Below are 13,785 nucleotides of genomic sequence, written 5' to 3'. Positions count from 1 at the left end.
ACTTGGAGGCTTCATGGAGGGTAGGGTGGTAACATCATTCTATGACCGACCTCTGAGCTGTGGTCCCATGATACCTCTATGCTTATGCAACCGGTGATAATTTCACTTGCTGAGCTTGCCGGAAGATCCTCCAGGTGCACAGTCCATATGTTTTAAAACAAAAAACAAAATGGAAAACAGCACAAAACACTGTTTTCTGTAACACCACTAGGGACAAGTCTGAAAACTGTGACATTCTGGTTTTAAGAGCCAAATGAGCTGAGACTGTGTTGTTCATTTCCGTCGGAACAGAGTAGGGTGTGAGGATGGTAGATGCAAATGATTTATTTAATTTTAGAGTTGGGGAGAGAGGAGGATGAAATAGTTCAGTGGATGTTTTTTCCCCTTAGTGTTGGAAAAGGAAGGATGAAGGCCAAATGTTTTCAATCTTGATTTAAAAAAAAAAAGTTAAGGCTAGCCCTGCATATGGAATATGCAGAAATACCAGGATAAGTAGAAAATAAGCAAATTAACACAAGTTTATTGTCAAAAATAAAGAAATGATGAGAGATGTTAGTTTCTGACTAACAAATGTGTATTTCCTTTAAGGGCCTGTGGATGTTAATATTCTTGCTAAGTGTAGTCCCTGCTTATCAAATCCATGTAAAAATGATGGCACTTGTAACAATGATCCTGTTGACTTCTACAGATGTACCTGCCCATATGGTTTCAAGGTATGTACTGGGTGGTGAGAAGAGAGTTGAGGAAAATAAGCTTCATTGTTCTCCCCACTCATGAAAAGAAGTCTCTTTTTGCTCGCTTCCACCAGTCTTTTTTGTTTTATTTTATCTTTTATTTTGTTGTTCTGTCTGCAGGGCCAGGACTGCGATATTCCAATTCATGCCTGCATCAGTAACCCTTGCCAACATGGTGGAACTTGCCATTTAAAAGAAGGAGAAAAAGATGGATTCTGGTAGCGGGTTTTTTCATCAATAAAAACAAAAGAAAAGTCTACTGAGATTGAACTACTTGTTAAGGAAAACTAAAATCTTTTGGCTATTAATCTTTGGATCCTAGAGAGTAATGAGGAGAGGAGATATTTGTTGATAAATACAAAACCACATCAGTAGTCTTTCAGGGCTTCTGAAGTATTAGGAAAAAATTCTGTCCTCAGAAAGCTTAAAGTGCTTTAAAACTGTTTAAAAAAAATGTGATTAGTCAAGGCATATCAGTGTAAGACAACATAGTATTGACTCCATTATGTTAATTAATAGCTAGCTAGATCCCTGCTGAAAAAGTCTCACAATTCAGCTGTTGTTGTGTGTATTACTTCAACAGACAGCATGTAAATGATAAGTTGTAAATCCCAGTGAAACAGAAAATTAATGATTCATTCCAAACCACTATGCCAGTAGATAAACATGCTGTGAGCATTTTAAATCTTGAGTTATTTAATCACACAGTACAATTACTCCAGATGTACTTCATGAATTATGAAATATAGTTCTTTATTAAATGACTAATAATTTCACATTAGAATGCTAATCTACTCCTCAAGCTTGTTAGAAATGCCACTTTAAAAAGAAATGCTCTTTATTCTGCAATTCATTAAGAAATTATCCTTATTTATATATCCAAATTCTGTTCCAAGATTAGACTCTTTCCAATTAAAAATTAACTGTATACATTTTAATATCATGCCACAGTCATGTTTTAATTAGAATCTAAAGGGACACAGTCACAGTTTGAAACCTCATAATTTGACCTATCTTTCTTCTTTTTTAATATTGTGTGTGTTTTCAAAGTCCAATTAACAACATAATCACAGTTATGGGTGCAATATAAAAATAATAGCTACATTGAATTATATCAAAAATATGTGTCAAGTGTATGTGTGTTTGTGTATATATATATATATATTATGTTTTTATTTTATTTATTATTTGTTTTTAATATGCTACATGCTGTGAAAACATGCATAAAAGAAGGTACAATCTCTGCCTTGAAGAGTTTACAGTCTTGATATATAATATAATGATGATTTATTTATTATGTATTACATTCATATATATTGCATATTAGACTCTACTCCTGCAAACATTTACATGAGTAAAGTTAAGCATGTGCATAATCTTTGCAAGATAAAGGCCTTATATGTAATAATGTATTATAATACTTTGGCGATATTTTGTATGTTTTAAAAAATCAGTTTTAGAGATCAGCACTCATAAGCAGTCCTATAATATAAAGGTAGCATGCATTCAATAGAAGAACATAAATGGGGAAGGAAACATTTAGTTTTGAAATAGGGGATAGGTCTATATTTAATTAAAATTATTTTCTGAAAAATACTGGCAGTGTTATACAGTTAAAAAAAACTTAAGAACACTCTTACATATGATATAGTGCTTAATAACTAATGTTATAATTATGTGTTTAGTTGTCTGATCTCCCCTGCTGATGATTCACTATAAGCAAGTATATTTTCTGTGTTACAGGTGCACTTGTGCAGATGGATTTGAAGGTGAAAACTGTGAAGTGAATGTTGATGACTGCGAAGACAATGACTGTGAAAATAATTCTACCTGTGTAGATGGAATTAACAACTACACTTGCCTTTGTCCACCTGAATATACTGGTAGGAATATGAGAGAAAACACAGGCAATTTAACACTGATTGTAAATGAATAGTCTTATGCTTTAAAGTTTGTGGATGAATCCTGGCTCCACTGAAGTCAATGGAAGTTTTGCCATTGACTGCTATGGGGCCAGGATTTCACTCTGTGACTCTTTTATTTGGTTTATTTGGTAAAATGTATAATTACAAACAAAAAACACACACCACCAACACACCACGCTGCATCAACACACTTTTTATGTTCATTCACTGATTTTTTTGTATTAACAAATAACATTTTGAAAGTTAAAAATCATTCAAATTTTATTTTAATTTAAAAGATAAAATTGTCTTCACCAGCACTAAGGTCCAGCTAAGCCCAGTGGAGGACAGCCAAGGAAAGAAGAAAAAAGTAGGAGCTGTACAGATCTAAGATCAACCCTTATGGTTTCCTTCCTTCACCGCCACAAAATATTAACTGAGCAGAGAGCTCACACCTTGCCAGAACAGAACAGCGGTTGTGGCAAGAGCTCCCCCCACAATAAAACATAGTGGTGACAAGGGAATGTAATCCATCTCCCTCTGTTCTCAGCCCCATCATGCACACACACACACGTGCTCCCCAGTAATCTTTTCTTGTAGCTGTTCACCTGTCAGTGTCAGTTGGAGGCCAGGTATAAACCATTCCTTTCTCATATAAAGGGTGGTTACTCCAGTTTTATTGCTGTAGTCACTCTTACAGACTCTGTGGCCTCAGTTGGAAAGTGGGAATGGAAGATCCTGAAAATCAGGAACTTTAGAGAACAGGAAGCAGGATATTTTATTTATTGAGATGCATTCACTGTGTATCAGTAAATTGCTAGGTGCATATACAGCTTAAATACATAACTCATAATCAAACACACAAAGTATTTAAAGAACTGCCCTGACCCCAGAATAAACTCCACTCAATCGTCATATCCCATAATCCCACTTGGTCTCCCTGCCCCTAAGAAAAAACATGAGAAAACAGGTGAGTCTTGCAGCATGCTGTAAAAAGCACTAAATCTAGGCTCTGGTGGATGGCCAAAGAGGGAAGTGAATTCCAGAAACAAAGGCCCTCACCAAGAACTACCAACCCTCTTCTGTGTAAGCCAGGGCAATATTAACTTGAATGCCACACCCCCACTGAGTGCCCATACCTTTAGGCTTTAAAAGTTAAAGCCAAAACTTTAACTCTGCACCCTGGAAATCAACTGGCAACATATGCAGGTCACAGAACTCAGGGAAATGTGTTTTGTGCAAGAAATACCACTTACAAGTCAGTTAACTGCATTCATACACTATCTGCAATTTCCAAATGACTTGGTGGTGTGGCTCCATACAGAGTGAATTACAATAACTGAAATAGCAAAGGTATGAATAAGTATGGTGAGGTCCACATCTAAAAGAAAAGGACACAATGTTCTGTTAAGTACAAATGACAGAACACTCTTTTGCCATTTGCTACTATCAGTATATCTAGGAGCAACTGATGATTCAAGAGAATCCCTAGCTGTAAGTCTTAGAAACAAACGGTAGCCAAACCCCAGCCCGAATAAGGGTGCATATATAATGTCTGGCATTTTTCCTGTAATCCTTATATCGGTCTTATCTGAGCTGAGTCTTAACCAGCTAGCTGTCAGCTATTTTAAAATCTCCATTAGCCACTAGGTAAGTCATTCCACCGCACAAGTAGATTGGAAGAGATGGAAGTATAGAGCGAGGTGTCATTAGCAAACCATTTTCTGCATTAGCTCTTTTGAGGTTTTGTATATCCATGGAAAAGGTTAAGACCTCATGTGCATGAGCTTTTAGCTCTAGTAACTTTGTAGCGTGTTACCAGTGTTTTGGTTTGTTTTTGTTTTGTGGCTTTTGTCTCAGACCTGTCTTTTCTCCAGATAGGTTAGACTGCTCCAGTCCTGTCTGCTGAGACAGGAACGTCACAGGGCCATAACTATTTTATGAACATCTTTAGCATTAATAAATAATGTAATAGCATAAAATTATTAAGTATATTTTTATACAATTTCTGTCCTGCTTTGCTTTTTAAGTATCTCTGTGTATACGTGGTTAGGGAAATGTAATGTAACAGATTGGGAAGTGAGAAATCTTGGTAATGTGTTTTTATTTTAATTTTCTGTTGCAGTTGTTTGTTTTTTAGTCTGGTGGCAAAACACCAGAAAACAGTACTGTAAAACAAAAAGGCTGACTTGTCCTTGGGGAAATGTCAGGTAATTACATTTCTGTGGAGGGCAGCATTCTGTCCTTGGACAGAATGGCTCTAAGAAGAAAACTTTATCCTGGTTTCTCTAAATCAAAACTTTGATTTGGTTCTGTTGTTGCTTTAAGGCTAGTTTAAAGAAAAAAAAATAACTTTAACTCTTACAAACAATTAACTCTGTTTTCAGAGATGTACTGTATTCACAATTCCTGTTGATGTCAGTGGGAACTGTAGGTTCTCAACATCTCTGAAAATAAGGCCAAACAGTTTTATAAGGTCTGTAGTATTAATTGTATTGTATTTAGAGATTATGGTCAAGATTTTAAAATACTTCAATACCTCTCAGGCTTTCCTCATCCTGTCCCTCACCCCCCCCAAAATACTTTCTAAATATATATGGCCAGATTTGCCTGGTATATATAACTCTATACACCGTAAAATCAGCTACTGTGATTTCACCCAATGTACAATGACTTCACATCCTGCCTTAACTGACCCTGCAGTTTGAAATAAATAAATAAGCCTATCATGTTATAATTATAACTTTGTACAGCTAACAAACCATGTCAAGATCTGAGAATGGGGAAACAGTAGTGTAAAACAATGCTACAATTGGTTAAAGTCACAAATTATTTTTGATTTTTTTGTTCTCTGCCTGATTCAAAGGTAAGTAACTAAATCTCAGTCTAAGTAACTCAATCTGCATGAAGAACTTTGTAAATTTCACGTGCAGCAGTCTCTACATACTGCAGTCCATTGTCTCCCACAGTTCTGGATATCTGGGCAGCTCTCCTCTCTCGGCAGCTTCACAGAGGCAGATCAGTGTTTGGCATTGCACTCTCTGGCCATGCTCCACCCCTTCCACTCCCCCTTCAGCTTGCCACCATATTCTTCGTGGCAGCAGACAGTGGCAGTTTTTGTTGCACACACCCTCACTCTTCTGTTTTTTATCTTTTTCTGCCTACTTTTTGGGCAGTGGGGAGCGGTGCTCTTCCTCGCCAACATTCCTCCTCCTCCCTTGGTTGGTTAGCCCCTCAGAGATTTAACTTTCCCTGAGTCTCCACTTCAGCATCTCCCTGCTGGGTCCTCTGCCCCTGTACAGGCAAAGCAGAACAGCCAAGAAAATATTGGGTCAAATTGAAGCACTGCTCTGTCTGTGAGGCAGCTTTTCCAGGCTTGGCAGACAGTGAGTTGTGTCCAGTCTGTACCCAGACAACTGACTCCAACTCTGTTAGGTCCTGGGGCTACCAGTCGGACAGGCAGGTCGGGTCCCCTACCCACCCAGGCAGACGCAACTCCAGTGGGGAAAAAGGACCAGGAATCCCAGCAGGGTGAGGCTCCAAAAGTGATGAGGACCTTGACTGCTCAAGTTGGGGGTAAGTCCCAGGGAACCCCTTCAGAACAAAGTGAGGAGGCTTGTAGGGCCATAAGTCCTTCCCCTCACCCCCATCTGAAAGTGAGTCCTGAGTGCCCCGGAGAAAGAAGCAGGGCATCTAATCAACTTCCTTCCCTCAAAAGCCAACCAGGAGAGGTTGGACAAGAAGTCCCACCGTCCTGCTGGGGAATGGGACTCAGCAGGGGAGGATTCTGAATCAAACCTCTTGTGGGGGCTTCAGGCCCTAAGGAAGGCAAGCTACAAAAGGCCTCACCAAAGCCACAGCAGAGCTATTACACTCCTGAAACAAGCTAAACAAGTTAAAAAATGTCAACAGGCAAAAAAGTGAAGGAAAAATCACACACACAAAAAGATATAAGAAGTGATGAGCTGCCAAAATCTTAACAACGGGTTCCCTATAAAAAGTTCTGATTTAAGGGATATGCCACAGTATGTATTTTTTGTACCTTTCTCCATAAGAAGTGGCAATGCATTGAGTTATTAGGAGTCATACTTAACAATAAAAAATATGTCCATATTTTCCCGGACGGCGATTTAAGAACCAAAAAGCCTGACATGTCTGGGAAAATACGGATGTATGTTAATCCTACCTAAAGTTCTTTTTTAAAAAGATGGGCCTGAACTAGATTGAGCTCTGTTTCACATGTGTGGGTCCCCGCCAGATGTCCCGATTTTATAGGGACAGTCCCGATTTCTGGGTCTTTTTCTTATATAGGCTTCTACTACCCCCCACCCTCATCTCGATTTTTCACACTTGCTGTATGTTCACATGTGTGGGTGTGCACATGTGTGGGTCCCAGCTGCTCCAGTGGACGTGGGGCCGGCTGCAAACAGGGGCATGTGGCAGGGCTAGCTGGAGGCAGGGGATGCGGGGCTGGCTGCGGGCAGGGCAGGGGGTGCAGAGCTGGCTGGAGACGGGTGTGTGGGGCTGGCTGGAGATAGGAGGGTGGCTGGCTTCAAGCAGGGGGGTGCGGCAGGGGTTGGCTAGAGACAGGGCAGGAGGTGCGGGGCTGGCTGCAGGCAGGGCAGGGGGTGCGGCAGGGGCTGGTGCGAGCAGGGCAGGGGGTGCGGCAGGGGCTGGCTGCGGGCAGGGTGGCGGGTACTCACGGGGAGAGCGGCTCGGAGCACCCCGAGCAGCAGGATGCAGCCCAGGCCCAGCAGAGCAGCCAGGGACCCAACAGGCAGCAGCGGGAGCCCCAGGGCCAGGGGTCGGGGGAGCAGCAACAGGGCCCGTGCCCAGGGCCAGGTGGCGGCCCACATGGCTCCCGCAGCGCTGTGCCCCCGGCGGCCGGAGGAGGAATTACATCACTTCCCGCTAGAGCCCATCAAAGCCGCAGTGCCCCCTCGCAGGAAAGCGGGTTAACAACCGGTTCTAAAACTGCTTTAAAATTTAACAACCAGTTCGCGCGAACCGGCTCCAGCTCACCACTGGATACGAGTCCTCTGTCTTCTTTTCCTCCTCATCCTCTTTCTGCTCCTCCACTGGGGAAGGCGAGCAGTCTGGCTTTGCATCCAAACAGGAATAGGGGGGAAAATACAGCAAAGATTTTTTGTGGGGGGTTTTTTAAGAAATGTAAAGCTACATGCATCAAGGCTGTTCCATGATTCAAACCCAACCTGAGCAGTCTCGTCAGAGTAAGCTTTAGAGTAAATTTCTTGTCTCAAAAGCCTTCCCCAAGGCAGCAATACCTCTTCTTTCTTCCTTCAAGGAAGTGATTAGGGATGAATGGAACAAGCCTGATAAGGACAAGCACATTAACAAGTGCGACCTCAAGTTCTATAACATTCAAGAACCTAAGGGCTCTATTGTTGGCTCTGTAGCATCCCTCCCCTGGGATGATTAGCCCCAAGGATCTTATGGATAGAAAGATGGAGGCCATTCTCAAAAAGGACTTTGAAGCCTCCTCCACCACTCTCTGAGCGTCCTAGCAGCTACCTGCTTTGCAAGATCTCAAAGCCCTTAAGGACAGAGATCGTCCTGACTTTGGTTCCATTTTAAAGAAAGTCTCCCTAGCAGCAGCATTAGTAGCTGGTGCTTCAATAGATGCAATGAGCTTCTCAGCCCGAGCCATGGCCTCTAGTTCAGAGCCATACACTATCTATGTCTCCATCTCCGGATAGTTGATACTCTAAGTTAGTTTTTTGCACTGCCAAATTTATATGCTCTCTCCTTTTTGGAGAAAATCTGGAGAAGGTGGTGGCTGACTGTGGCAAAATCCAAACAATCTCTCCCTTCCTGACTAAATGCCCCCAGGAGAGAGTTTAGACTGGCCTTCAGACAGAGGCACTCCTTTTGCCCCTCATCCTCACACAGGTAACAGCAAAGGGACAATAGATTCTCCAAGGGAAAACAGTGAAATTGAGGTCCAGGGGGAAAGCCTAGAGGGATCTCAGCACTTCAAACTTATTGTTTAGACATTTGGCCTCTCTTCAACCAATCCATTCACGAATCCTAGGAATGCAAAGAGATCAAAATACTTCACAAGGGAGGCAGACCCTTGAGCCTTGGGGACAGACGCCCTGTTGCATAGTTGGCTGCAGGGCCTACTATGTGCATTTCCACCCTTCCCACTACTGGGAAAGGTGGTCTAGAAAATAAAATGAGAACAGGTGATGGTCATTCTTATAATTCCTCATTGGCCAAGGACACCTTGATTCTCAGACTTCATTTAACTGGAACTCCCACACCAGCTTCTGTGGAGAGTGGACATCCTCTCACAAAGGTCCTTTTCTTCATCTGGACTCAAAATGGCTTCAACTAACAGCAAAGCTATTGAGAGGGAGGCGCTGGAAGGTCTTAGTCTGCCGTCTAGAGTCATTAAGGCATTGCTTTTGGCTAGAAGACTATAAAAATACTCCTCTGTCTGGTCAGATTCTACAAGTGCACAGCACAATGCATATCCTGGAAATCCTGGAATCCTAACCATTCTGTACTTCCTCCAGGAAGGCATAGAAAGAGGCCTTCAGCCCAGTACCATTGTATGTCAGGTGTCCACTCTTAGTAGCGTGCTTATTCGCAAGATCCTCGGGCTCTCTGGCAGAAAATTCACAGATAGCAAGATTCCTTCAAGTAGTCCAATTAGCCAGATTAACGGTCAGATCACTTTCCAGAATGGAACCCACCTCTGGTTTTGAGGACCCTGGTAAGCCATCTCTTTTGAGGAGCCTTTGACTTCACCGTTGGCCTTTTATTTATCTGTTAAGGCTTGTTTCTTAGTAGCTATCCAAGCTTAGATATCAAAAGAGCCTTGAAAGTCTATCTCAAACATATAGAGTCCATGAGAAGATCCGACTCTCTATTCATGTCCTTCCACACAAAATGCCAGGGACTTAGAGTTTTCAAGTCCTCCATCACTAGATGGATTAGACTATGTATTGTGGAAGCCTATACATCATCAGTGTTTCCTATACCAGAAGGCATCAAGGCACAATCCACGAGATCCTTAGCAACCTCATGGCGGAATGAGCAAGTGCATCCATTCTGGAAATTTGCAAAGCGACCACTTGGTCTATAGCTAATACCTTCATTAAGCATTACAAGGTGGACTGTCTATCTTCCGCAGATGTGTCCTTTGGCAGAAGGGCCTGCAGATGGTGGTCTAGAATAATATGGACCTTTGAGTGAGCTCATAAAAAGGCGGGTATTTCTTTTCTACCAACCTCTTCTTTCATAACCCTCCCTATATCTGATCACTGCTCACTACCTCCCGGACGTCCAGAATTGTGGGAGATGCCGGGCTGCAGAACGGAAATTTTCTTACCAATAATTTCCTTTCTGCAAGCAGCATCTTGCACAATTCTGTGCACCCTAGATGGCTCATGAGCCAAGGATCAGCCATTAAGTGGAATCATTACCATAGGACAGTCCTTCCTGATCTAATGTACATAGTAGTTTCATTATCTCTGGAATATTTGTCAATAATGAGACTATGCACATTTCACAGTTTGGGAATAACTCATCTGGTGGCAAGCAGGAGCAGAGAAGGCCTGGCCAGAGACTGGTTCACCTCTGTGAAGTTGCAGAGAGAGGAGATTAGTCCAGAATTAGAATTGTGGGAGATACTGCTTGCTTAATAGAAACAGTATCTTTTTTTTTTTTTTAAAGGAAAAAAAAACTATTAACAATGTTCCAAGTGTATTTAAAACATTTCTCGGTAGTGTTTGCAATTCAGGCCTTGCAGCATTCTTCTAATGTGTGAGAACTGAAAATTGAAATTGACTATAAACAAAAGTGAAACTGACTAATCTGTTTTTATTGTCCTCACTGGGTAAAATGCCATAAGTAACCATAGTATAAACAGTGACAAGTGTAAATCATTTTGTTCAAATTATATGTATTTTAGTCATCTAAACCATCATTAACACAGAAAAATAAATTTCTTACAAATATTTTGATAGTATTCTACTAATCAGAACTAGCTGTAAAATCAATTGAAGTGAACAGTTACAGGAATGTAGGGTCAGATCTTCAGCTGGTGTAATATGCCCTAGATTACCATTGACTTCAGTAGAGTTACACTGATTTACACCACTTTTTTAAAGCTTAATTCCTTCCTTCTCTAAGACTTAATTAGTAGTTTGGGTTATATTTTTCCAATTAGATTCTTGTGGTTCTTGTTCTGTTCTATTAATTCTTGGATCTGTCCGTGTTGAAGATTTCATGGTGCATGGCAACTGAATGTGGACTTGCACCATGCCAGAATATTTTTTGAGTGAATGGCTGTCTGTAAATGCAGTTTAATATTTCTACACAGGATAAAGAAAATGTTGTTCGGAATTTGGCAATCTAAAATGTAATTTTTTCATGCTCGAGTTTATTTTTTGGGATGGTAGGCGTGATAGGATCTCAAGATTATCTCTGAAACAGCAATTTCCTGTATAGGTAAACTTTCAAAATACTGTGAAGGGTGTTCTATCTCAAAACCTGTCAATGTGTGCATCTCTCCTGCCACATTTTGAATATTGATATCTTTGTCTAACAGTTGGCATGGAATTGAAAAACGTGCTGTGGCTTTCTTAATAGTCACAATTCCATATCTGCCAAGTTAAGATTGTGCTTTGCAGTTAACACTATCATCACAGTGTCAAAGACAAGTATGGTATGTGTGTTGTACTGTAAACATTCTTAAGATGTCACAGAATGTAACCTTGAAACCCACAATAAGCACACAGGATCAGAAGAGACCTGGAGTTGCTGATGAATAACATGTAAAGTTGCTCACATTATGTCCTGCACTCTTTAACTTTGCCTTGCTCTCTTAATTATCATCTCATTTTTATCCTCAAATCTAATGACTGTCAGGTCATTACATGTACATCCTAGAAATTAAAATTGATCATTTCTCTTGTTCATTACCATGTCATTAGAACACATATCTCCTTGGTCTAGCAGCGCAACTCTTTCTATGCCAGCAGTAGCACATACTTCTTACTTTTCTTGTTTGTTTTGTTCTGCTGTAGGTAAAAAATTGAAGCTTGCTTCACTTTGCTATGCAAACCTCTCTGCTGCTATAGTTGTGCATTAGCTTAATGTGCTGTTGTATTACAATGTAAAAAGTCTCTTGTCTCTTCTGTCTTTGTCACTGCAAGCTGCTAATCTGAATGAAGTGGAAAAAGGTCAGTTGTCTTTTAAGCCTATTTTCACTTACCTTGGTTTCTTGCTTTTCTTTTCTTTAAAGGTGCATGGATTTCAGTGTATGCACATGATCAGAGAAATGATATAGTTAACATTTAGCAAGCTTACCCTAAATCCTCAGATCAGGCATTTTACTGTTTCTCCATACATGTCAAATGAATGCTATTAAAGGTAAAAATACAGCTCTTTGCACAGAAGACAGTGATACAAGAACAGACCATTAACACTGTAAACATTGTCTTTTTCAAATATACTAAAACTTACCATATGCATCCCCTCTGGTGACCAATAAAAATGGCTTGCTTTACAGAGATGGTCTCCTAATAAAGCTTGTACCCAACAGGTGTAAGACCTACTTTGGTTCTGTTCTAATGCTTTCTAGATTCTAAAATACCCATTTAATTTTCTTATATGAATTGTCCTGCTAGACATTAGGCTGTGATGTCCTCCTGTTTATCATTGTAGTGACCAAGTGTTACAGCACATACTGCATCTAAAAAATCACACAGTGATATGAGGCTGTGCAACAGAGAAAGTTAATGGAGATATATGCAGCCTTAATTTTGAGTAACCTTATGTTTTGGGTTTCTGTCAAAACATTAATGTCACTAAAACACAAGGTTGATTTAACCCAATAATGGAAGAGATTCTAATCCATCATTTTGAATTACATATTTAGATCAGTTCCTAGCACTGGTATTTCATGATTAATTTTAAGTAGCTGAAGGATATGCCTGTTTTTCCTCCTCCTCATTTCCTGTCCTCTTTCGATCTTTTCCCCCCACACAATCTGCCTCCATCACAGAAAATCCTCCTATAGAGAGGTGAAGGGTGGACTGAGTCTGTTAGTGTCATTCTTTGAATTGGTGGGACTGGGTCTTTGAAAAACAACATAAGATACTCCTAAGGGTTCAGTTTGCTGCTCAGAACCACACTCAGATCCTAAACCAGGAATGGGCAAACTACGGCCAGGGGGCCGCATCCAGCCCACCAGACATTTTAATCTGGCCCTCAAGCTCCCGCTGGGAAGCAAGGTCTGGGGCTTGCCCTGCTCTGGCGCTCCAGCCGGGGAGCGGAGTAGGGGGCTTGCCCCACTCTGCATGGCTCCCAGAAGCAGCGGCATGTCCCCTCTCTGGCTCCTATGCGTAGGAGCAGCCAGGGCGCTCCGCATGCTGCCTCCGACCAAGCACCATCCCTGCAGCTCCCATTGGCCGGGAACTGCACAGAGCCGCCTGGCCGCGCCTCCACATAGGAGCCGGAGAGGGGACATGCCATTGCTTCTGGGAGCTGCTTGAGGTAAGCGCTACCCAGAGCCTGCACCCCTGACCCCTTCCTGCACCCCAACCCCCTGCCCCAGTCCTGATCCCCCTCCTGCCCTCCAACCCCCTTGGTCCCAGCCTGGAGTACCCTCCTGCACCCAAACCCCTCAGCCCCACCCCACAGCCCGCACCCCCAGCCAAAGCTCTCCCCCCCCCCGCATCCCTGCCCCAGCCCGGAGCCCCCTCCTACACCCTGAACTCCTAATTTCTTGCCCCACCACAGAGCCCGCACCCCCAGCTGGAGCCCTCACCCCCTCCCACACCCCAACCCTCAATTTTGTGAGCATTCATGGCCTGCCATACAATTTCCATACCCAGATGTGGCCCTCGGGCCAAAAAGTTTGCCCACTCCTGTTAACTCTCACCCTGATACAGTAGCTCATTGCTCTGTGACCACCCTGCCAGGCTGGTGTACAATTGCTTTATTTTATTATGACTAATAGTGTGAATATCGTTAGGAAAGCTAGCTACCATTCAAACACAACACCACTGTTTACAAATAAATCCATCATCTTATTTTTAATGTTGAACCAAAACCAAACTGCACTGACTACTGAACTAGTATATGTAATTTTTTTAATGAAATTTGCTTTATAA

At 41.8% G+C, this 13,785-nt stretch overlaps 1 protein-coding gene across 1 annotated transcript in view; it reads left to right on the top strand.

The window, feature by feature from the left end:
• Positions 1-13,785, top strand: part of SLIT2 (slit guidance ligand 2) — a 407,535-nt gene that overhangs the window by 358,157 nt on the left and 35,593 nt on the right. The window contains exons 26-28 of the mRNA XM_026648011.1: positions 589-713; positions 855-952; positions 2,478-2,617. Of these exons, the coding sequence (XP_026503796.1) occupies positions 589-713; positions 855-952; positions 2,478-2,617 (363 nt within the window). The remainder of the gene's footprint in view (positions 1-588; positions 714-854; positions 953-2,477; positions 2,618-13,785) is intronic.

This window comes from Terrapene carolina, unplaced genomic scaffold (genome assembly GCF_002925995.2).
Source record: "Terrapene carolina triunguis isolate 2854851 unplaced genomic scaffold, T_m_triunguis-2.0 Scaffold66, whole genome shotgun sequence".
NCBI classification, from domain to species: domain Eukaryota; kingdom Metazoa; phylum Chordata; order Testudines; family Emydidae; genus Terrapene; species Terrapene triunguis.
This window is presented reverse-complemented; position numbering and strand designations above follow the sequence as displayed.